The 25200-nt window shown below is 40.5% G+C and overlaps 2 protein-coding genes across 3 annotated transcripts in view; both read right to left on the bottom strand.

Annotated features, from left to right (window-relative positions):
• Positions 1–12526, bottom strand: part of VGLL4 (vestigial like family member 4) — a 96500-nt gene extending 83974 nt beyond the window's left edge. Inside the window, exons 1-2 of one of the 2 annotated variants that reach the window (XM_076345991.1) lie at positions 12465–12526; positions 4643–4719 (exon numbers count right to left, since the gene is read on the bottom strand). In XM_076345991.1, the coding sequence (XP_076202106.1) occupies positions 4643–4706 (64 nt within the window). In that variant the 5' untranslated portion in view covers positions 4707–4719; positions 12465–12526. Of the gene's footprint in view, positions 1–4642; positions 4720–7891; positions 7941–12464 lie in introns of those variants that run through there. The other variant, XM_076345992.1, reaches the window with a different exon arrangement.
• A 4786-nt stretch (positions 12527–17312) lies between these two features.
• The window catches only part of TAMM41 (TAM41 mitochondrial translocator assembly and maintenance homolog), a 33763-nt gene continuing 25875 nt past the window's right edge, over positions 17313–25200 (bottom strand). The window contains exon 8 of the mRNA XM_076345988.1: positions 17313–17876. Coding sequence (XP_076202103.1) covers positions 17854–17876 — 23 coding nt within the window. The 3' untranslated portion in view covers positions 17313–17853. The remainder of the gene's footprint in view (positions 17877–25200) is intronic.

Here is a 25200-nt window from a genome sequence, read left to right as displayed (position 1 = left end):
CTATATTACCCTGAGAGAGTGAGAAACAACATGTTTTTTCTCATTCATTCCCACATTCTTAAACTGGACTTGCATATTGGAGGGAAGTGTAAGTAAAGTGTTACTATAAAATCAGCAGAGGCTGAGTACACAGTGCTTTCAACACATTCTGCAAGTGCAAGTCCTTATTAGCATTTTCCTTCACTATTTTCTCAATAACATGATTATGCCTTTAAACCACTGTTTATTACTGAAAGACCAGTTCCCAAAACGCTTATTTTTATATGAGATAAATACAAAATTATAACCCTCCTTAATGTTTAAACACTTGCTGTTCAAGACAATTATGGGAAGAAAAACTGTACTTAAAGTAATTCTTTGTCTTTACCTAAATGCTACCAGCTTATACTGTGGTCTTCGAAAAATAGCCAGCTTGAATCCTGAGCCTATGAGAAATCAGTACGACCCCAGTAAGAACAGTATAAGAAAAGAGGAGGAACAGAAGAGTAATGAGTAGTATCAAGCATCTCATCGTAAACTTGATTTTTGCAACTGTACAACAACCCACATTCGACAAGGTTTCCAGCCATGAGAACATTAAAAAGACAGCATACGTACACAGGTCTTACAGGTGTTCACTTCATATAAAGCCCGCTTCTGAAGCGCTGAAAAAAGAAACCAGCAAAACCTTACAGATGCCACTTACAGATAAAATAGTTGCACATTACCTACTCTGGCATTGAACAGCTGCTCATAAACAGCACAGACTTCCTATATCCTTTCCCTTCACTATTGACAAGTAAGCAATTAGTGACAAGCCTTCAAGATGACTGGCTAATAATTACATCATTGTATGCTCTCCTTCCACTGAAGTGGAAGACCAAGCTTGGACAATAAGTCAACAACGAACTCCACTAGGAAACATCTTTATCCTCTCCTTTAACTGTTACCACCTCTAAAGGAGTGTCTGTCTTCTTTTGTTCAGCTTGTTTTGTTTTGCTGGGTTTTCTGAAGTACAGATCCACTATACCATAAGCTTAAATAATTGCTTACATCACAGTGGTAACAGTTACAAATACAAAATCACGGTAATCATTTCTTCTCCATAATTAATCATTTCCATGACAGAGTAGTTAACCAAATGTGTTTCATAATTTTTCTTTGATAACAAGTGCAGAATGATTTAAACTGGGAGCTGTTGAAATATAGCATAGTTCATGAAATAAAACAGAGATGCAATTGAAAGCAACATATAGTGCTAATGTATCACTGAAGGTCAACCTTATTGACATAGGTGCAGCTGCAAAAAAACCAAACCAAACCAAACCAAAAAAACCTCAAGATCATGTTCGTTCAAGAAACCAATAACCGTTCTGGGAAATCTACATAGGCATACATCTCATCCATTTCTTTAAGTGCTGGTAAGTTTAAACGTATTTGTTTTAAATAGACTGTGTTTTGTATATACACTAAGACACTTCTATACTACTTGGCACTGCAGGGAGTGCCCACAGAGGTAAGAGGATCCTTCACGTTAGAAAGAATTAAATTCATAGACACTGGTAATATTCCTCCTCTGAATACACCCAGACAAACAAGAATAAAATGAAATACCTACCAGCTTCAGGAAATAAACCTTGGTTTTTTAACAAGAACCTGTATTTGCACTCCTTGGATTCAGTAAATGCACTTGAAGGCTGCTGATTCATGTAAGTTAGTTTGAAGCTGAGATTGAGAGGGGATTAAAGCATACCAGGGTGTGAAAGTTTGCTCTTTAAGATGTTGGCAAGAGCATCAAGGGTTTGTGTACAAATAGTACTAACACTTTCAAGAAAAGAAGCAGTGAAAATTATTGATACGTATGAATAAGAGACCACTAACAACTTCAGCTAGCTTTATACCTTGTGTAGGAGCATACACAGTCTAACTTTAAAAATATTTTATATGCATTTTGCATATACTTCTCACACGAGATGACAGAGAAGTGTTAAGACTACCTTTATTTTTCTTATAAAAACTGTAATGGTAAACTACTTTGAAGAGGAACAATTTTGAGACATGATAGTTAAAATGTACATCTTAATTGCTTAAAATGATCTTTAAAAAGTGGCAAATCGGCAGTTTTCAAATCTTACATGGCATATAGCTTAGACGAGAATATCTGAGGTGAGTTGAATCGCCTTATCAAGTAGATTTATTGTTTCACTAGTGGAATCTAACCACTAGTTACTTGGTAGCACTGTCATGTCAGGATAGCATAGAGCTACATTTCCTTTGCTCTCCATTCAAAAAATAGGATAAAATTTCGATCATGAAATGCACAAAGGGCATCATGAGTTATCTGTTAGACAAACTTCTATTCCAGCACAAAAATAAAAGACTTGGGGTAAGACAGAAATGTTTCAGAAACTAAATTAATCTGAAATCCTTATTCAAAACTTTGGAAGCAGGAAACTTCATGATATCATTAGAAATGTCAAAAAGAACCCATTGAAATTTTTTCCAATGAATCAACAATAAAATTACCTGTATGTGTTACTTAAATACAAGAAACATCACTGAAATAAATTCAATAGTGTGTTCAGATACCGAGTATCTGAAAGTAATCTGATTTAAAGAAAAAAAAAAAGGAAAAAAAAAGAAATTATTACATTCCTGGTCATGACTGGAGTATTAGAAACTCTATGTAGAATTCTACATGTTAGACAAAGTGAATAGGGGATACAGAAATACAGACAGGACCACTGCTAGAACTCCAGGAGCAGCATGCTAGGCACTTTACTGGAAAGCTCAAGGATAATTGCTAAATTCAAGATTAAGGCTAACTTCAAGCTGTTAGTATCCACTCTGTAACACAGAGTGAAATCTGGCTGGTGCCGTTTCCACAAAAGCTGACACAAAAAAGTGCAAGTTCAGTGACTGGTCTGGACTACTCTTTGTTTCTTCCTTTCAGCAGCTTTTCATACTATAGCATTCTTGGTGCGCAATATGCACAACAACATGACAAACTCAGAGACAGCATAAGTTAGAAGCTGCAGAGTGGCATAAATCTAATTAAGTCTAAGTGGTAGGACTAAAGGAATGTAAATTAGAACCAGATACATATCAGCTTCCTCACATGCAAGTTGCACTGAATCAGACTTCCTCTGGATTCTCTATATCCAGCCCAACATTCCCACCCTGTAGAACTCAAAAATCAAACTACAGTCTTAGGCAATAGTTAACCAAAAAGAATGCATTTAAGCTTAAGAAAATTGGGAATACATATTCAAAATATATTTTAAAAAAAATTGAGTCAAAAGAAAATAGGTTAAGCTTTTGCCTTTTCTACAAATACATGTTAGTTTACAAGAGAAATCCCCCAGGCCAAAATCACGGTTGAAATTATTTCCTCAAGGACTTCCACTGCTGTTCATTCTACCAGTAATAGTCAATAACTGTAGCAATCAACCACAACATCCTACTACAGTGGGATCAGTAAAAACTTGGTACTTACCCAGTAGCAAGGTGAACATGAAAGAACAGCAAAACCAATATTCATTATAAAGCTAAGAGCCAGTAATACAGAAGAGCTCATCAGGGTATGAAACCTTCATTTTACAAACTTCTGAAAGAGCAAGCTACTGTTATCTTGACTATTTGGATATACACAAAAATTCTGGGACTTGTTGTCCAAATACACTGTGTTTGTTTACTTTACAATTACTTTAGTAAGTTGACAAGCAACAGCAGGAAATCAATTCTTTTATTCAACATTCAAGGCAACTACTTTCAAAAAATATATACAGAATAAAGGAACAAAGACCAAAAGAAGAAAAGCTGAATTCATCTTAAAAGGTGATTTTATGCACAGAAGCTACACACAAAAGCAGTCCGAAATCCAAAATACCATTTTTCTAGTTAGCATCTATTCAGGGTGATACCCAAGATGTATACACTTCCTGAGTGCTTACACTACTCAGAAAAAAACTGACATTTATTACTAAGCAGGCAGGTAACAATCTGATCTACAAAGTAGCACTGCAATTTGGCAGAATTGAAAATATTATTATAACATCAGTTAACCCATCTTAAACATTTCTTGTGAATGTTAAAAGCAAAAATACTACCCAAATGATTGGCAACATGAGCCTCTGTAGCTGCAACCGACATCATTTACTATGTTAAAATCCTGTACTCACCTTTTAGTAGCAGTGAAAGGAAAATGAAGTGCTCGTTACTAATGATAACAGCCTACAGGAATCTTTGCAACCCACTCACGCCCACCCAGTTATGTGTTCTTAAATGAGAACAGGTCTAACTGATATTATGAGGGAGCGTGAGTTCTTAAATTGTCCTTAGTTTGACAGCAGTTCCATTACAACTTTTTGTCTACTAACAACGCAAATGCAGTTGGGAAAAAAGGGGCACCTTTATATGAATTGTTAAGTACATTTTCGAAATAACAGAAATTATTTTCTCTTGCATACTAACCAATTGAAATGCAACGTACCATTTTTGCACCTGAGGAAGATGATCTCTGAAGGGTTTCTGAAGACATTTTTCTACATGTCTTAGATTCAGTAAAATGCAAAGATCGATAAAGCCAGCATCTACGCTGATACATAGGCAAACATAAAGCATCTGGATCCAACAAAGTTAGAGAACTAAATTTCAGACTTACGTTTCTCATCATCAGCATGTACTAGAGATGCTGCTCTCGACAAAACATCCAATGGAGTCTCCATTCCTCTCTGGATCCTGGAAAATTCAGAGCGAAAGTTTCAAAGAGTAAACTCGCAGAGTCCTTACAACAACATACCAGGTGGTACGTCACTTGTTCATAGCATACACACATCAAGTATTACAGAAGGAAGTAGTAATGAACAACAAGAGCATGACACCAGAAAGAATCAAAAAATCCAGGTTTCTGCTGCTCTCTTCCTGTTATACCAGCACAGGATTTGTTAAAACTAAGTCATTGCTGAAAACGAGGAAACACTGGAATTAGCTCTCCCACCAACTACTCATCCAAAACAAACCAGAAGACCAAATTCTCAAGTACTTGACTGAAGCTGATGACCACTGCTCATGTATGTTGCAACAGGGTTATCTGCTATACGTTGTAAGCGTTTTTGCGTCCCACATGCCAGCCTTCCATCCCAATAAATAGCTACTTGAGACAATATCCAAAGATGCAACTCATCTGAAGTGAAGACGACAGCTGGCCTGACTACCTACATGAGCATAAGATTGCTTTAGATCCGTAGTATTCAATAAACTTGTACCCCATATCTCCTGTGCCCAAAGTAGAATCATCCAAAGCTTATAAGCCATTAAGACATTTTCTTACTCATGAACATATAGTCAACACTGGGCATGTGTATATATAAGGACACAGACAGAAAACTGTAACTTGTATAATCATAATCACACCTCAGTAGCTGCTTTTCCCTGTTTTTCTCCCCTTACAACACATAATTCCCATACATGAAAAATTAACCCAGTCACATAAAAACACACATTTCAGCATTATATTAAGCAACAGACTCTCCCATTAAAAAAAAAAAAATTATCACAGCTTACATAAGCCTCTCAAAGTTTCACATGAATGGCTTCAAAACTAAAAAAGAAGTTCCAATATGAAATTCCAAAAGATACGAAAGGGAAAGGAAGGAAGAGATTAACACATTGTCGAGATGCTTTTGTTAAAAGGCCCACAACTTATATGTGTTTTTAAATAAGAAGGCAACAGCATAGACAGAACTGTTAAGAAAACAAATGGAAAAAGAGAGAAAACCCAGGACTGCTAACAATTTCTTTGTGTTTTTTTTTTCCCCTGCAAAACTAGCATGCTATTCTGTCATGACAACTGTTTACTGTAACTTACTTTACAGTATGATCTTAAAAAAAAAAAAAAAGGGGTAGTGGCAACTACAGAAATCTCAAACACATGTATATAGACTTAACAACAAGCATATGTTTGGGAAGCAATTTCCTTGACTTTGCACTATAAATAATAAACCTTGCTATCCTCCCTCCCTCTTCCTAAATAACGTCAAAGAGTTTAAAACTAATTAAAGATTTTAAAGCGTAAGAAAAAGGATTTTTAAAGTATTTTTAAGTTTAAAAAATGTATTTTCAATAAAGAATTAAATCCAGTCTTGTTTCCATAGAACTGTGCAAGAAGAGGAGACATACTTGAAATAACTAAGTATAGCTTTTGAGGATAAAAACATGCATTCTCCCTCCCTGTCAGAATCAACTTTTGCTCAAGAACAGTATTTTAACTAAACTTATAAAACCAGTTAACTCCTTCATTTAAAGACAGTACATGTGGGCAAGAGGTTTTAGAAAACAAGATGTTAGATTCTTATTTTACTAAGTCCATCTTCAGTAAATATTTCTTTATATCACGTTTGGCCACACTCCTCCAAATCAAAGCAAAGATTTGGAAGAGAGTGTTCACTAAAGGAGCTTTCAGCATCATTCCACTTTGATCCCTTAGACCTTGATGCTTGGTTTCTTTCCTGCTTTTTGTTTTCTTGGAGTTTAAAATAGCACCACTTTGTTTCTCCGCAGACTGTTGATTACTGACCGACCCTCTCACACAAATTCCTCTAACAGAGTGAAAACTCAGTTGGAAAAAAGATTAAAATATGTCTGATCAGATGATGCGGCTACACCAAACTGATGGCTAACTCATGATCACTAACCAGCTTTGTCCTAAATTTCAAAGACAGTAATACAAAGCTTTTTGGTCAACTCTTTAGAAAAATCCTCTTGATAAAGAACAATGCAAAGGATATTAAGATACCTTTTATTGAAAACAAATTGCTGGTTTAAGTTTTTCAGTAATTTTCAAATAATGGGAGTAGCAGATGCCCAATCCCTTTCCGGAACATGCTCCTAGTAAGAGAATTAGCTGGTGACAGAAGTCCACATTGAGAGAAGGAAACAGGAACCAAGTCTTAATTCTATTCAGGAAATCAGACACTTCAAAAACAACTTCACTAAAACTGGCCTCAATATAGTTTTGTAGCTTTGCATATTATTAAAGTTCATATCATGAGAGAGCTGCAGAAGTGTTTCTCTAACAGTTACGGGTCTTGTGAAGAATGTTGTGTCCATTCAAGAGCTTCTTTGAAGGGATGCCATTAATACAGAGATCTGCAAATCCCAGGCTGCAATACCATATATGCTGCGATTTTTTAAACATGCTGAACACATTTACAGTTATGAAAATTACCTTCAAGGAGCTATAAACTTCCAGGTTATTTTTCAAACAATACGAACTATCCCTCTATCTCTAAATTAAACTAACAAGTTGGGGATAACAGTTCAGGAAAGAAATACAGGTTGCCTATGAGAATGAGAGAGGAGGAATCTTCTCTTAGACTCAAAGCTTAAAAGCCTAATTCCATCTCGGCAAGGACAGCAACTGCTACAGCTACTCCAAGGCAGCCTTCAGAGAACAGCCTGGTCATCCTCAGGAGTCATGTTTCAGAAAGGAAAGAGTAGTTCAATTTCCAGGGTTCTGACAAAAAAGCCAGTTAGAAAGCAGACTTCTGATAAAAGCCAGTTAATTCTCTGTGTGACACAGAAACCTGTCTACGAAGCAGAAACTAACCTGAATCAAAGCTGAATTTTTGTAAGTATCCCCGTCAAAAAACAACTCTCTAGCCTACGTGCAAGTATTGCTCTATACCCAGATCTCGTAAGGGAAAACAAGTGACCAGCGAAATACAAGTACACAAACTTAACTTCCTCTGGACAGATCTGATTTAAGCACTATGGAAACAGCGTCCTAAGTATCTTACTTGTTACAAAATCTTAACTGTCAGATTTAAAGAGACACAAGCCAAAAGCACTTTTACAAGCGTTCAAGATATTTTTATCTACCGTAATTTCAAATATTAGTTTAATATCTTACTCAGTCCTTTCAGTTATCAGTTACTGCTTCCACTCAACATTCCCCTAGTCTGTCATCTCACCTACATTGCAGCGAAGAAACATTCTGAAAAACAGTAAAGACATAGAATGTAAAACCATAGATACAGCATCTGAAAGACAAATAAGTTACTAAACACTGATCCACTATTAAGTTTTTAAGCAACACTTGAAGAACACAACACCCATTAGTGTAACGAACAGCACATTATTTTCGCTCCCCTTTTCAAGCTTTTGCCAGTTCCGTGCACATACGAAGTACTCTCAGCTTTGCAAATGCCTAACGGTTAACATTTTTTTGAAGACTATAAAGAAATTACAGCTTTTGGAAATGAAGGGTTAAGTGATTTCATGGATTTATACAGCACCTTCCAAGCATCAGGGAAAGCATGCGGGGAAAAACCCTAAAACTGCTTGTTTGAAACTTAAGTAAACAGGCAGTAGAGAAACCGGCACCAGAGACTAACTGCAGACTGAACAATGAGACACCTATTCAACCCCACAAAAGTTACTACTCAGAGTGGGGTATATCAGGAGAGATGTGAAATAAAGAGGAGAACTTTATATTTGATTGGAAAAAAAAAGGGGGGGGAATAGCGAAGAGACAGAAAGGAAAGAGAGACATGAAAGATTGTTTGCGGCAGTAATCTCCATTATGGAGGTATGATGGCTTTTGTCTCGAACGGATCTTAACTGGCAAGCGAAGTAACAAGTTAGATGACAGAAACAAGGAAAAAGTTGGGTGATGAGAACAAGAGGCCTGTGCAAAAGACATGCTGTGCAGCTAAGAAAAATCAGAAGAATGTAGACACAGTTTGGACATGAAGATCTAAAGAGAGGTCACAGTCATAAACATACTTGGATTACAGGTCTGACTGACAAACAGAATAGCAGCACGGCCAACAGCCATTGCAAAGACGTTAATAAGAAACATCTGAAAGCAGACACTAGTAAGAGGTCTCTCTCAAACTTGTTGAGTGTGAACTAGAGATAGACATCTACACCATCCCAAGGAGAGAGAAAGGCTGAACCTTTAAAATATGTAGAGAAAGTCTGGTACTTGAATTCATATGTCTGGTGAAATTACAGAGATAAGGTTGGAGGGAGAAGTAGTGGATTAATAAACAAAGCCCATTATAACAACGAAAAAGTGAGGCAAGAACGACAAGACACTCGAGAAACAATCCAGAGTGAGCACTAAAGTGAAGTAAGTGTAGATAAACACAAGTATAGGGAAAACAAGATTAATTGAAAAGCATGGTCAAATAGGTCAAAAGCAGCTCACACCTAGGAAGATACAGGCACGGTACTTCCCAGTCAAATTCATAACCCGAAGGACCTGGAGAAAGAGACTCCGCTTGATTTCAATGGAGGAAAGCTAAACTGAAGAGGAAATCCAGACACAACTTACCAGCACAATCAATAAGTCTACAGGGGAAAGGAAGATAAAGCAACAGTTTGACGCAAGCCAGGTCAACATCTTTTATTTTTTAAGATAGGAGAGAGTAAAGCGTATTTGTACTGTGAATGAGAATAACGATAAGCACATTGTATCCAGCATGTGTCCTCAATAGCCACAATACATTTAAATTCCTTCAACTGCACCTAGATCAGAGCTTCTACTTGTGGATACAGAAATCCGGTGTTGAGATACCCATGCCAAATGTTAACTGTAAGTGCTCAGTGTAGACTGCGATTGCCATGTAGCAGCGACCATCCTTCTGCATTTACAACTCTCCGTCTTCATAGTGAGTTCAGGCTACTTGGCCAAAGGAATTACCAAAATACCACTTTTTAAAAAAATGTATTTATTCAGTACTTTGGGGTTTTTTTACCAGGCTTGTTTTGCATGTGGAAAATGTGTTTGAACAGGCAAATCTTCAAACAGAAACAACTTAAGAATTTAAGATATCAGACAGAAAATTATAAGCTTAAAGCAAAGCTTTGGCATTTTACCTTGTGCTTTTTGTTTTCTTGTTGCGTAAATCCTCCTTAACAAGGTAACATTCTAAAAAGAAAGCTATTAACAATGGTATTTGAAATAAAAGCTAACAAACGTAAGAAATTACAGGTGGAAAAGTCTAACCTGACCATGTCTTGTAGATACAAGACCACCCAGTCCATCCTGTATGTTACACATTCTGCTGCAAACGTATCATGCAACATCTAACCATAGTAAAAGAAGCTGAACCAAAACTACCTTTTGTAATAGAAAACTTTCAAATGTATCTGAAAACAAATTAACCTTCTCAGTGCTTCCAAACTGTATTAGTTATCAATTTATTTTATTTATATTTACATTTATATATATATATTTCTATATTTAAACAAGACCCTCCTGTTACTTTGCAATGTGAATGTGCTTCTTCAGTTAACATGCCCCAAAGGTTTGTATCGGTGATTTTCTATCCTGTTTTAGCTACTAGCCATATTTTATACTACCGGACTGTCAGATCTACCCCTTTCAGCACCGCTTCTCGGTGCTCATCACTTACAGAGGTGGTCTAATTCCTACTCTAAGGTGGGTGTAAAAGCTAGGTGGTGATAGCATTCATCTCGCCGAGTCGTTACCGAGCAAAGATAAGGAAGGCTAGCAACACAGCATCCTGCACCAAAACACCCTGTCCCCATTCCCCACAATGGGCGTTGGAGATGCTGGCGATTCAGCAACAACTGTTTCAGCCCAGTCGTTTGCTTAAAAAAACAATGCAAATGTACAGTGTAGACACACCCAAATTCTACCAAGAGTCTAACGGACTAGACCTGTGTTTTAATTACGACCGCAAGTAGTTCTTGTAACTGATGCCAAATACCGAGATTATAACTGGTGTATCAACGAGAAGAGAGAGATGTAGGGGATTTAAGCAAAAAACACTCTACATAAGAAATATCCTCAACAAGTAGGCAGATGGAAAAATACAAATAAAGGCCAAGAAGTTTGAAGAAGAGCCTTAAAAAAAAAGTTTATGTATTTTTGAGGCAGAAGAGGCAGATTGCTGCCAGATTTTATACAGTTTTGGACCTAAGCGTTCTTAATATCACCGCATGGAAAGAGAATTTCACTCAGGTTTTACAACCTACAGTTTGTTGTTGGTTGTTGGTCTAAACACAGAGTCGTTCCTCTGTGAGGAACGCTTTTGAAACAAGTCCCTATTCTAAAGTTAGAGAAAATCTAATCAGAAAAATTATCCTGCAGAAGAAATCCTGGACCTCTTGATCAATCAGTTCTCTTTGGTTTAATTAAAAAATGTCCATTATTTCTTGTTCCTGATAATGCTGAAGCACCAACAGCATAGAACGAAGTGAGCTGGCTTCATGGTTTCTCAAATGTCAGTGGAAACGGTTGTTAAATTCCCATTCATCGCACTTTCAGAAAAGGGGTGCACTGGTGTCATGTGCAGTCAGCTTGACTCAGAAAGTTAATTACTCCTGATTACATCTGGGAAACATAAAGCCAGCTTGACTGAACAGACTGAAATTGCACTGCTAAAGACTAAATAAAAAAGCTCTACAAATGGAATATGCTAGAGGCAGAGTCAAAAGCTGTAACAGTGCCCTTCGGACTCATTCTAGAAGATTTTCACCACAGGACCCTCTGCTACTGATGAAATTCCAGGGATTTTCTCTGTAAGAAAAATACGCTCTCTCGAAGCCAAGGTGTGAATTTAAGATGGCAGTCAAAATACTCCCTGCTTGGCCCTATTGCTCCGAAATAACTTTCCGGGTAAGAACTCACGCCAGGATATTTCCCAACAGCTAACTTTCGCATCTTTCTCTGTAACCTGTGCGGCGCCTCGGGCCGCAGAGGCTCCGGCCAGCGATACCCTCCAGCTCCCAGGCAGGAGGAGCCCGCGGGCACCGCACCGAGCGGGAGCGGCGCCGACACCGGCAGCTGTCCCTCACCCGGGAGACCGGCCCTGCCGCCGGCGGTGCCCAGCCCTGCCGCCCGCCGAGAGAGCTGCCCCCGCTCCTCTTCGCCAGGGGAGCGGGCCCGGGCGAGCCGCGGGCCCAGGCACCGGCGGGAAGGCGCGGGAGAGCTCGGAAACCCCCGCGGTAGCAGGGCGGCTCGGTTCCTGCCCTTCCTGACGGCCTCGCGGCCGCTGACCCGACCGCCCGGCCCCCCGCAGCTCCCTCGGGGCGACACCGGGGAGCCTCGGCTCCGCCGCCCGCTCCCCGGCCCGGGGAAAGTCCCGCAGCGCGGAGGGCGAGACCGGGGCTGCCCCGTCTCGTCAGGGCGGCGGCGTCCCGCCCGTCAGCGCCTCCGGGGCGATGCTCCCCCGCCCCGCCGACACTCCCCTCAGCGCCCCGCGGCCGCCCCGGGCCCAGGCGCCGCCAGCGGCAGGCTGCGGCGAGCGAGGGACGCGCTCCTCCGGGCTGAGCGCCGCGGCAGCGGGGCCGGCCAGCCCCGCCCGGGGCCCGCCGCACCCGCGGGGGCACCTGTCCCCTTCCCCCCGCCTCGAACTTTCCACCCGGCCGCCCCGGCCGAGGCCGGGCTCCACTCCGCGGCCAGACCCCGGGGCCGCAAGGGCCGCTCCCCCGCTCGCGGGCTCACTCACCAGTGTGCTCCCGGGGCGGGCGCGGCGGCGACGGCAGCAGCGTGGCTGGGGCGCCCGGCGAGCGGCTGGCTGCAGCGGCCGGGCCGGGCGGCCGAGGGAGGAGAGGGCAGGGGAGCGGGCCGGGGGCGGGGGGGCTGCTTGTTTACTCCCCGGCCGGGGCCGGGGCCGGGGCGGCGAGCCCGGGAGCGGAGCGGAGCAGGCGCGGCGAGCCCCAGCGCCCCTGGCCCCGGCGCCGCTCGCTGCACGGGCCCGGGGAGGAATCCCAGGAATGATGGAATTCTCCTCCTAGCAGGTGGGGAGAGCGGGGCGACCCCATTGGCTGGGCCCAGCTATGAGGTCAGCATAATTAGGATAATGAGGCGCTGACATCATATCCTCGCAGGTAGGGAGAGCGCGGCGCAGGCGGCGAGGAGGAAGCGGGAGCCGCGCCGAGCCAGGCCCCGCCCCGCCCGGAGGAGGCGCGCCCTCCCGCGCACAAAGCGGCTCGGCTCGGCCCCGCCCCGCCCGGCCCGGCCCCGCCCCGCCCGGCGGTGTCGGCAGGGCAGCGTGCCGCCCCGGGCGGGGGAACGGCTGGAGCAGAGCCGGGGCCGCCCGGGGGGAGAGGGGTTCGCCCTGCCGGCTCTTGGCGAGTGAGCCCGGCGAGGGAGACCCGGAGGAGAGCGGGGTGGTGGCAGCGCTGCAGGGGAAACACAGCGAGAAAGCGCCCCTAGAGCTGTCTGCCTAGGGACGGGAAAGCAGGGAGCAAGGGAGAACGCTGCTGTTCGGTGCCTAATTGACTCTTAACCACACTTTGAAAAGCTGCTCCGGTTTTCTGAAGTTTCTCTTACGAACAAAGCAAAGCAATTTTTAAAAGCGGAAATACACCACACGCATGTCAAATTAAAATGCACCATCTTTCGGCACGTGAGGAACTGGCTTAATAACCACACACACAATTAAAATATGCACAAATGACGAAAACTAGCTTTTCAGATTCTAAGGTAACGTACTACAAGGGAGATCACGTCCGTGTATTCGACACGATCTGAAGATTAGGTCTGAAGAGATCTAGCATTTTATTTCCTGTTTACTGCTAGTACTCCCGAAGCATATTTTTTACAGAATCCCTTCTTGCATTCGGTATGACTCATTCAGCCATCTAAGGAAATTGCCAAAAGTCTTGGCAATTTCTGTGAAACTAAAGCTGAGCTATCACCGTGGTCAAAGAGCTCTCCTACACTTCCATTTCCAGAGTATGAGCTCCCATTTACAACTAGAAAAAGTCCTAAAGTCTGCCGCAGCCAGAGTGATCCACTCCCTCAAAACTGGATTCCTGCGAAAAGCAGTGAACACACCTGCTCTCACGATCCCAGCACCTCCCTGCCACTTGAATACCAGCACATCCTCGGTCATTCCCATTGCTTTGCAGCAGTGTTCGTCCCAAGTTAGACATTTTCAAGACTCAAGCAATTTAGGAGCATGTCTTGCTAAAATACTTTGCCTATTTCGAGTAATTTCATGAAATTAAACTGTTAGACGGCTTGTACATATGAAAGAACCGCTTCTCAGAAGCTGAGCTAAGACTTCACCGACGTACTCCAAAGAACTTGGTAATGCTGTCTTCTGCAACAGGCATTTTAGCTTGCGTAAGTTAATTACAGAGCAGGAGGATACGGAAAAGCACTGTACTCACGTTCTGTTGTCCACTGCGAACACCAGTCATCTTCTAGAGAATTAGGTCCCAGTGCTACATTCAACCTGTACAAAGGCCACAAGGAACTGAGGTTGCTTCAGAGGGCTCTTGGAGCCCATTGCAAAGGGAAAGAAAAGGACGGCAAATCAAGCTGAGCCCCACCACAAGAAGCACTAGGGCTGCAGATTTGTGGTGGAACCTGAAAAGAGCACAGGGCAACAGAAATACAAAGTGTCTCAGTACAATTCTGCTCGTGACATTTCTCCTATTCAGCTCCTCCTCCCTTCTCTCAGTGAGACAGACGTATATGCTCGTAAATGCACAAGTATATAAGTGGCAGCACAACTGTCTTTTCTCAAGAAAAAACCATTTATTTTAGATCCTGAAACTGGGATTTATGTATGAAATAGTGGAGGGAGCACAGCTCCCACATTTACCCGGAGGTGCAGCCAAAGCAGCAGGCCAGCCAAGCGGTGTGGGAGGCTGTGCGGAAGGGAACGGTCGGGGATGAATCCACACACCCTGCGTTTTGATTCCTTGGAAGATTCAGAGTCCATGACGGGACTGTGCTGTCCAGTTCCAATTTAAAAATCTATCAAAACCACGCAAGAATAACTGATACTGAAGTACTTTCATATCCTTGCAAGGACAGGTCATGAGATCTCAGGGCCATCAAAAGCTAGCCAAAAATGCATTCCAAACACTAAATGAAATCCAGATTTAGACTCCACACACTTAGTATATCCAATAGAAAGATTTCAATTGCTAAAAAACTGAAAGGCATATAGTCTAATAACAACCATAAAAATAATTTAATACATTTCTTAAACTCTTCATCTATGACATTTATAACAATATATGGTAATATTTATATATTTTTAAAGTCAATATTGTATTAATAGACTACTGGAAAATATTTTCATTACCAGCAAGCAGAACAGGAGTTTGATGATCTAATATTTGGAAAAATGGTAGTCAAAATAGTAATGTAAAAGTTACTTGAGAAAAAAATAAAAATACAGAACAAGAAAAATACTATGAAATATGGAAAACAAAACCACAGGCACTGAGAAAAGATTTGAACTAGACGGAACGTATCATGAGAATGAATTGCTGCAGACTAATTACAAGCCTTTTTAATATGTATCTTCAAGAAAAAAGTATGCCACTCCTGTTTATAACTGCTGGAGGGAAAGAGGTAGGAAAACTTTTTTTGTTTAAAGAGACAGAGCTCCTGGGACGAGGAGGAGCTTGAAAAAGGAGAGGTCAAACCAGCTTTTGATCCTTTGGATATGCTATGACAGCTCCCAGCAAAAGTTTTACAACAGGCTATTTATTAAACATCTAAAGACTCTGAAGGAACATCAGCTTTCTGGGAAAGGTGACCCTGGGCATTCCTGTACAAACACTGCTAGTACAGACAGACTTCCCCACTAAAGTTAGGTGTCAACATTTGTTAAAACAAAAAAAAAAAAAAAAAAAAAAAAAAGAAGTGGAAGTTGTCAAATGTTGGAAATCTTTGAAAACACATCTGAACAGCTAACGTACCATAAGAAAACCTCGTTGAAGCTGCTGAACCCAACACATGCTAAAGCTTAGCCAACCTGTTCAAAAGGCAAATTCACAAATTAATAAAGCAAAAACAATCTTGTTTGATGAAACAGATTTTGGTTTGCTTAGGTGTTAAAATGTTTTTCGTTTTGCAGGTACTTTATAACTGAATATCAAAGTCTCTTTGCTGACTCAGATACCAGCAAAAACATACTTTGCTGGAACACAAAAACTGATCAAGATAGTTGAGGGTTTGTACCTGAACTAAAACAAAAGCAGTGCTTCGGCCCAAACTCAGACACCCACGTAGAGCGCCTAGGGTATGATTCAAATCCTGGGACAGACTCCAGTTGCCACTCCTGTTCCATATGTATATCAATCACTGGAAAATGAGTGACATTCTCCATACAGTATAGCCAATGCAACAGAAGAAGATTTAACCACTGCGTGAGGGAGCCAGGACTGTGAACGACTGTGCATCTCAGCTGTAGCAGCAACGTCTCCTCTTTTCTGCTGTGGAGGATGCTTGGCAAGCAAAGATTTGCTACCCTGAATTTGTGTAACAGCCCACATCCCCTTGGTCCACTGAACACGTTGCAGAACAACATGTTAGCACAGTTTTCACAGACACTAATATTTCACGAGCAACAAAAGCTGCTAGGTCATTTCTGGGTACGTTTTGAGAAATTTTTTTTAACAGTTACCACTGTTTCACAACTTGTTTTATGATTTTTTTTTTTTTTTTTAAATATATAGAAGAGGGAAAGGACCCGAAAGCGGGGGGGGGGAGGGGGGGAGGTATTCTATCAAGTGCAGTTGCAGTCTATAGGGAGATCTGATGGCCTAGTTCTACAGACCCTACTCAACCATTAATCTTATAATTATTATTGAAATTAAGCCTGACATCTGTTCCATGACCAACTAAGAAAACAAAACATTTCCACTATAGTAACAGTTGGTTATGAATGCCTTGGGCAAGTATCTCCCTACATGTGGGCCACAGCAGTGATATGCCTTACTATTGTGGAAGACTTCAGTGTTAACTAGACATGGATACTCAATGTGGGAAGGGGGTCAAACCTGTTTTGTTAAAAACCTGTTTCGTTAAACTATTTTCAAGTGATTTCAGCTTGTAAGACTAGCAGCAGGGGGCACATGTGGTATGTTGCTTCAATCAACAATACAAGTGTAAAGCTACAAAGAGATGGTTCTTTTTTCTTTAGGTGCCCATCTAAGGAAGTGATTTGCCAGCTGGCGTTCACTGCCTGTAAAAAGAGGAATGTATCTGAGTTCTTCCAATTTCTTACTGCAATCTCACTTTTGTTTTTCAAACAGCAGCAATACAGATACTTCTGTTGCAACAGACAGGAACACATGCAGTTACCTTAAGTCTGAGGAGAAGCCCAAGGTATACTAAACTCTGCACAAAGATGATTAAGTTTGTGCCAAAAGCAAACACTTTTTCCAAAGCTATCACAAAACACCATTATTTGTCACAGGCTTAATAAGGTACGTCATTGCTTCACAATATCTGTCAGTACAGTTACAATGCATACCTCCATCTATCCACATCTTCTTTTAATAAAACAGGTTAATTTTACACCAAATGACAGCAGCTTTTAAAATCGTATCTCAAAATACATTTTATCAAAAACAAATTACGTAGCCTCACAAGCAAACATCTTTTCTTCAGTGTTAACACTGCTAAACTCTGAATCTAAAACTCTTCCCTGCAAAAATCTAGATTCATTTGCACTGCATCTCAAAGCTACCTTATATAAAAACACACCCAAATTCAACACACTGTAGCACATAAGATTTAAAAAGACACTTTACATTTTTTTGAAGATAGTTTATTATTTCATTAGACCATAATGTGTTAAACTGCAGTAATTCCAGACAGACAAGTTGATCCAAACTGTAAGTTGATGGAGATGGTTATTTATTACCTGCTTCAAGACAAAGCTTGCCCTCTTATAATTGTCTGCCCCATCATCCAAAGGAAGATTAAAAGAGACAGTATAATTTCAGTTGGAGCAGGGTCATAACAGCAGCATAATCTTCAAGCAAACAATGAGATACTTTCAAAGTCAAACAGAAATATGAACACCACTAACTCTGTTTTTTCAGAGCATTTAACCACAGGTACTTTTTGCTTGCTTTGTTCTAGAGAAAAGGAAGATTCCACCCTACGAAGATTCCCATAAGATGAAGACAGACAAGATAGTTGAGGGAAAAAAAAAAAAGGAAAAAAAGTGTCAGATTAACAAATCAAAAGCACCCTTTGGCCATAACCCACGGTTTTTAATGTGTTAAAGTTTTGTTAAACACCAAAACACCAATAAAATGACAACTGGTTCACAGCAAAACTCTGAATGGCAAACTCAGTGTAAAAGAAAGGTCAGTATAATCAGTGATACACAGATGTAGGTAAATAATCAGAGTAATCTATTTATTATGCACTTTTTTCTGATTCTGCCTCTCTTCTTGTGCAGTGAACACATATATATAATAGATTTAACTCCCTATTAGATTTGTATCCTAACTTTCACATAGGACAAGAGAAACTTTAGTGCAACTGGGATCATTAAAATCATGAACAGGTTGCAGTTCACAATTAGATGCAAAATTATTTTAAGACTTTACATACTAACTCATTGTAAGCTACATAATTTACATACATTTCAAGGCCGTAAGAAAAGGTTATGTAGTCACCAGAATTTCTTCTAAACCAAAGACGCCAGCAGTAGGTCACTGGACAGAAGTAACATGCCTGCCTAAAGGAACTGGATACCAAAAGACTGTCTAAAGCCCTTTTGAATATCCCCACCTGTCAGCTCAAAGGTGCACCAGGGAATCACGCTGGAAGAATCAAGTTTAGTCACATTTGTTGGATGAGAATACCCGCACCAACTTTAATACTGTTTCTACATGCCAACTTTATAGCTCTTACAGTCTGATCTTCATAATTACTGAGGACTTCAAATTCTTATTGACTAGCAATTTCTAGAGAAAGGCCAGTTCCCTCATCAGAACAAGTGGGCTTTCTCCTCAGGTTTCCAGATGTGCCCTTACCACCGTGATTTCAGAATGGCTTGCAGAAGGCTGCAGGTGACCCCAGCACAGCCTTGCTGCCTGCAGTCCCTGGGTTCATCAGGGACAGGAACAGGGCTGGAAGACACCACTCGGGCAGCTGCACTAATACAAGTGGAACATCAGACAGCCATCAAATCATTTTAGTCATGAACTCAAGAGGGTAGAAGGGTTTGAGGTTCTGGGTTTTTTTCTGTTGTTTTTAATACAAATAACACACTCATTTTCAATTTTCTATTGGAAAGAGAATCCTGCTGAAATTAGTCATAAATAAACTAGACAAGGAACAGAGGAGACATTCTTTAAACAACAAAAAGTAAAGCAGAAGAAAACAGATGCTTTACTTTAAAAGCACCTGTGCAAGTACAACCTTTAAATATAATCCACTTAATGGCGTAAGAATTTAAAGCACAGTGATGTGGTTTCATCATCTGCTGTCATCTGTACAAACTCACCTTCAAACTGTCAAATTGCTACTGACTCAGTCTTCTACCTGGCAATTTTCTAATCCATGGATGCAAGGTCAGAGCTAGCCATGAGTGTGCAGAATGTGCACAATCTCATCATCTAGGATGAATGCCCCAATACCGGACTTGGGAAGCAATGGGGTGGGGCGGGGGGGGGGGGGGGGGGGGAGGGGAGAGATTGGCTAGATTTTACTGTGAAAATAATTTGGTTTTAAAAAGCCTTGCCCCAGACTGTAATGCCAAACTGACTGTGACAGCATCATGAGACAGACATTGGTAGGCTGCTTTATATCAGCTCTTCCCCCTCTCCTGCACCACTTCTTGAAGCATTCTAAGAACCTACTAACTTTTTGGCTCTCACTATTGTCTTGTACAGGGAGCGAGTCAGACATTTCATCACTGCATAAGAGCAAGACAACTTGAGGATGGCAACGTTAAAAGAAAAAACCAAACCCACAAACAAAACAAAAAAAACCCACTGAATGCCCCCTTCTCATGCTTCACTACTAATTTTAAAATAGGAGGTTTGGAGAAACTTTGGCAGGAGGCAGAGATTAAAGAAATAATCCAGTGTGGGAACACAACCTTTCAAATTTACCAAGTATACCATAGAGCTAGATATATTCCATGTAAGAGAAGTAATACACATTAATTCAATAAAGCCAAAATGAGATAATGAACTGAACTATTTAGTTAGCTTGTTTAACTGAGTAGGGGAGGTATCTTAAACATCAGGCTCAAGCCTTTCAAAGAAGGTCTCACGGTACAACAAAGGCAAGTGAAGGAACCAAAAGACAGGAGTGTTATGACCTTTTTTTTTTTTAATATTTTTTTTTTTTTTTTTTTTTTTTTTTTTTTTAAACAGTCCCTTATGGTTTCAAACTCCTAAGAATCAAATTCTACTCAAATTTAAAATCAGGAAGAACCCTCTATCACCATTACACTTGCATGAAGTTTCAGTCAGATCAGAATATTGGTCTTTGCAGCTGCATGACCTTCATTTTGTCAGAAAAAAAAAAACCTGTGCATAACTGTCAAAATAGCCATCTACCGTTAATGAAAAGGTTTTGGCAGAACGCTGGATTCCAAAGGCAAAAATGACACATAAATTCTTTAGACTGAAGATGTAACTGAAATATTTGGAGTTTTTATGAATAATTTCAGAATGTATAGTCTGAAGCTTCCTGTTCATGTACTAAAACTTAATCCATTTCTTACCATTTCTGATTTAACAAGTCTGAGTAAGAGGTTAAAACATGCAAGAGTAAAATGATTACAGCCTCTCCCTAAAGCAGTCATTAAGTTCAGGATCAGTTAGCAACAGTGCTGTAGATTTTTATCTAGAGGAACAGGTAAATAAGGTCACTGCAAAATTTTATGAAACCACAGTATCAAAAGTGACAGAGCAGCTGTTCACTCAAGCAAAAAATATACCAGAAAGTAGCTATACAAAGGTAACATCTCTTCTTCGTGCAGCAGATAATACAAAGAAAATTCATTTTCTACACATTCAGAATATATGGCCAGCAGAAGTGAATTTGAAAATGAAGAATGCTTTGTCCTCTGTAACACCTTACCCATGAAAAACTATCAGACACACACTGACCTGACATTCTGACCTTCAAAGCATATTTCAATTTCAATTCTATTTTTAAATTAATTGCTGGGAAAAGGCATGAGTCACAACCCTGCTTGGATCCCCCTCTACTGGACACTCACCAAGTGCTATGTTTATTCTAAAGTTTCCCAAGTCGGAACAGGCTCTAGCATTACCTCCTCAATCAATTTAAAGAACATGGACCTTACAGTTCAGCTCCCTAAGCCACCCAGGAATACCGGCCTCTATATCCGTCTTTATCTTCCCAATTTGGCAAAGATGTTTGTTGCAAACATCAGGAAGCTATGGGATACTATAAAGTCCAGCTCTCTAATAGAAAGGAATCACACTTGTTCAGCTGTATGCTACCTAGAGGCACCTTGTTTATGATAAGGTTGCAGCTGTTACTCTCCATCTGTTAGTCAAATTCACTGACACTGAAGGTCAACCAAATGTAAAGAGAAACCTCACTGAAGCACAGGTAAAAAATACAGTTCCTGCAGTTGAAACAAAGTCAGGTGCACTCAATATAGCTGGTATTTGAAGGTCAGCCACCTGGAGGAACCCACTACTCAAATACTTGGAAAAAGGGGATACGAGCAAGCAATAAAGAACACATCTTACACACGTTGATGGAGGAAGTCAGCATCCTGTGTGGTACAGTTCTATGCACTCCCCAAACCTTAAGCGTAGGAGCAGCCAAACATCATACTGCTAGCCAACTGGGTTGCTCGCAATGGTAGGCAAGTTAATAAAGGGACACAATACTGAGATTAAAGACTGCAAAGAGAAGTGGAAACCAGAATCTATCGTTATGTATCCAGCCAAATTTTTATTTCCCATTCATCCTGTGTCATCTAGTTTATTCCCTCTGAAGCATGAGATAGAGTTACATACTTCACCGGCACTGTCGATCTCAGAGCCAGCTAGGCCCATGCTGCTGACCCACCTATGGAAATCCTTAGTAGTTTGATTGGGTCCAGGCTCTTCATTACAAAGAGGCCTTTTAAGACATCAAGAAATCAATCATCTGCCTGGTTGCCTTTAACGAAAGCACCGTTACACAGGATAAAAGGGGATGGAGCATGAAACAGTATCCATGGTGGAAGGGCCAAACCAGAAAAGAGGATGTCTGAAGAACAGAATGAAAGACTTGAGAATTAAGTCAAGAAGAGAAACAATAAAACAATAAAGCGGTATGGAAATGAAGCAGGAAGGTATAAACAGGAAAGTTACAAATGGAATGAAAAGCTAAAGTGACTACTTTTCATGAAAGAACAAACACACCTCATTACGACAAAGAGTTAGGAACATATTCCCATGTACTAACTTCCCGTGCAACAATCACTAGTTATTTTAGTGGATTACAGCTGTACGACCGTAAGAAATCATTTCCACATACTGTTGAGGAACTTCAAAAGCAACTAACAAGTCTGAAATCAATCTCTCTTCTCTTAAAAGTTTTACATAGCAAAACGTTGTAAGAACTGCATAAAGTATTTTATATTAACAATAGAGAGGAGTTCAGACTGTAAACTGCTCTAGGCTATGATTCATTCATGGCACTCTGCCAAAAAAATAAATACATTCAAGACCAATGGCCTCAAGGGGAAAGGTAGGCCACTTTTTAAAAAGCACAGAGATAAATGATTTACAGAACGGAATACAGTTTAAGATTTCAGCCTATATGGGTGATGAGGAAGGACTTTCTTACGTCTCACAAAGATTTACTGCACAGACTTGAATACTGGCGATGTATCAACAGATGGAGTAAACTAGGAACTATTAAACTGGGATTTGCAAAACTCTCTCCAAAGAGCAAGAAATGACCCATTATATTGCTATACACAAAGAAAGTTCATAAAGCCAAATCAAGATATGCAATGGGTATTTCAGCCACGTAAGACAAACACGGCCAGTTCAGATTACAGGCAAACTCTGCAGTAAAGTAACACCTGTAAAGTGAAAGACCAATCCACTGGCAGCATGACAAACAGTTTAAAGGTTTGGGAGGGTTTGACGCCATACAGCATCTGCTGCACATAAAAATGTTTAATTAGCTGCTGAACAGCAAGCAGTACATTCCTCTTTTTTCTATGAGAACAGTATTTCTTGAATAAACGCCCTTGCTTAGCTAGCAAGGTTCAGAACGAAGATAGCTGTTTCGCTACGGGAGCTGAGGCCAACTCATTCTCACACATCAGACAGAAGTTGATTACAAGTCAAATGTTTTGAACCACCATTTCAGTAGCAAGCACCCTCTGAAACACCCAAACCACTTCTAAATGTGTCTTACTTTAATATTCAGAACATTATCTTTAACTGTATTGCTAATGGCTTTTAAAAGAAAGCTGCTCTTTTAAATGCTTCCCTAGAGTTACAACCGCATTTCATCATTTAAAAAATTATAGATTTAACTGCTGCTCATCCCCAAACTTAGCAGTAGTGAGGAACTAAAGAGAAACACTGATCCTCTTAGGATGCAAGATACCCGCATAGGATATTCTATTTAAAGTTCTGGTACACACACATCTCCAAGGTACCCTCTCTCAATAAAAGGGAAAACAGCCACAACCCCAAGGTAACAAATAAAAACTATCAAAGGGAATGAGCTGTTAGAATCCAGCTTTCACTCACGCTGCAACCATACCCCAGGAGGGGTTCAGCAGTGTCCGACTGTACTGAGCATCACACAGATTTTTTTAAATTTTTTTTTATTTCTGTAGATTCAAGCCCAAGCTGTATGTTGCCATTAGTCTCAAAAAGGAATTACATACCTATTTAACAATGGTAGTAATATATGCATTTTAAGTCAAGCATGTGATTAAATGCTCTGCTAGCAAGAATTCTCAACCAGATGTTGGGCAATCTTATGACACATGATCTCTCTCAACCAGTGCTTGAAGCAGTTGTAATTTATGAGCCAGTGGTTTCACATCCTGTGGTGATGTTATTTCACCAGGTTTAAAAGCCCCATCCTCACCTTTTCACGTAAAAAAAAAAGTACACGTTGGTCAGGATGGTTTTGTTCAGTGATACTGCTTCCCAGTATGGCTCATGATGTAAAACTTCACTTAATTGTACTATTACAGGAGGAAGGAAGGAGCTCCTTAAAAGGTAGGAGTGTCTAGTTTTGCCACCGCCTATTTTTTTTTTTTTTAATTTGGTCATATTGCTTATTCCGTGGAGATGTTTTTGCTCCATCTGTGCACCACAGATGTCCCGTGTCCTCCCCCCCCCTTCCCCCCCCCCCCCCTTTCAGCTCATACATTTCTATACAGCAGCTAGGAAAGCCTGCATCCTTGAGGGAATTATGGGAATTAGAAAAATGCAATAGTTATATTTTCATTTACAGACATGAAGAGGAGATATATGAGACAAAATTTGGAGTAACATTTTAGCTGTTAGCCTTAATTATCTGGTAATGTTTTCAGTGCATGGAATAGTTTTCTAACAATCCAGCGTGCAGCAATTGGCATTTTTTAAAAACACAAAAACAACTATATTTTTCTGCTTACAGTATTCATTTTCCAAAAGTTGGCTACAGGAACAGAATTCACCCACGCAGAGAAAAATACAGTTTCAGTAAGAGTGATCTTGCTGAATTTGTCGAGGGTAAATCTTGACCAGTGGTTAGCATCCTCTCCTTTAGAAGGAGTTAAGGCTCACTTAGGCCCTTTCCCACACTGCCTTAAAAGAAAATAAACACGACTACAAAAGAAAGCCCAGAACATATAAAATTCAGTTACATTAAAAATAAATAAATAAATCAAGCAATCGTTCTGCTAACTATTCATGCAGAGGGTTATTTTTCAAATTGTCCTGTTTCCTACAAGGTGTTGATACGTTATGTGCTGTCAATTTCCGATTCCAAATTTTTTTTGTATCCCAAGACATTCACAGATGAGGACTCCCTCCCCGCCCTCCCCAATAATACAGTGGACCCTACTAAAAATTTGCTAACACTAAATTGCTGGTGTAAAAATCAGTCTTTCGTCCATGCTCCTGCCCATATGCAGTTTCCCCTACAGTGTACTTCATTTGGGACAAAAAATAAAAGCTGTTACCTCATTAGATGACTAAACCAGGCAGTTCTGCCAGCACTGCACTTCTTACCTGGTAACTATTTCATTCAAAAGGTCATGACTCCATCCTGAATCTTTTCTCATGCTGTTCATTTGTCCAAAAGCCTTGTATCTGTCGGGGTCTGTTTCTACCACTGGGATCAGTATTCTCTGTTCTTAAGAATTTTCCACCGAGCATACCTAAGTAAGTCAAAATCTGATTTCAGGTTTCTTTTTACTAGAGCTTATGCTGAAATGTAAAAAAATGTATGGCTCTTTCAAGCCTTCACTA

Source organism: Aptenodytes patagonicus, chromosome 8, assembly GCF_965638725.1.
Source record: "Aptenodytes patagonicus chromosome 8, bAptPat1.pri.cur, whole genome shotgun sequence".
Classification (NCBI taxonomy): Eukaryota; Metazoa; Chordata; class Aves; order Sphenisciformes; family Spheniscidae; genus Aptenodytes; species Aptenodytes patagonicus.
This window is presented reverse-complemented; position numbering and strand designations above follow the sequence as displayed.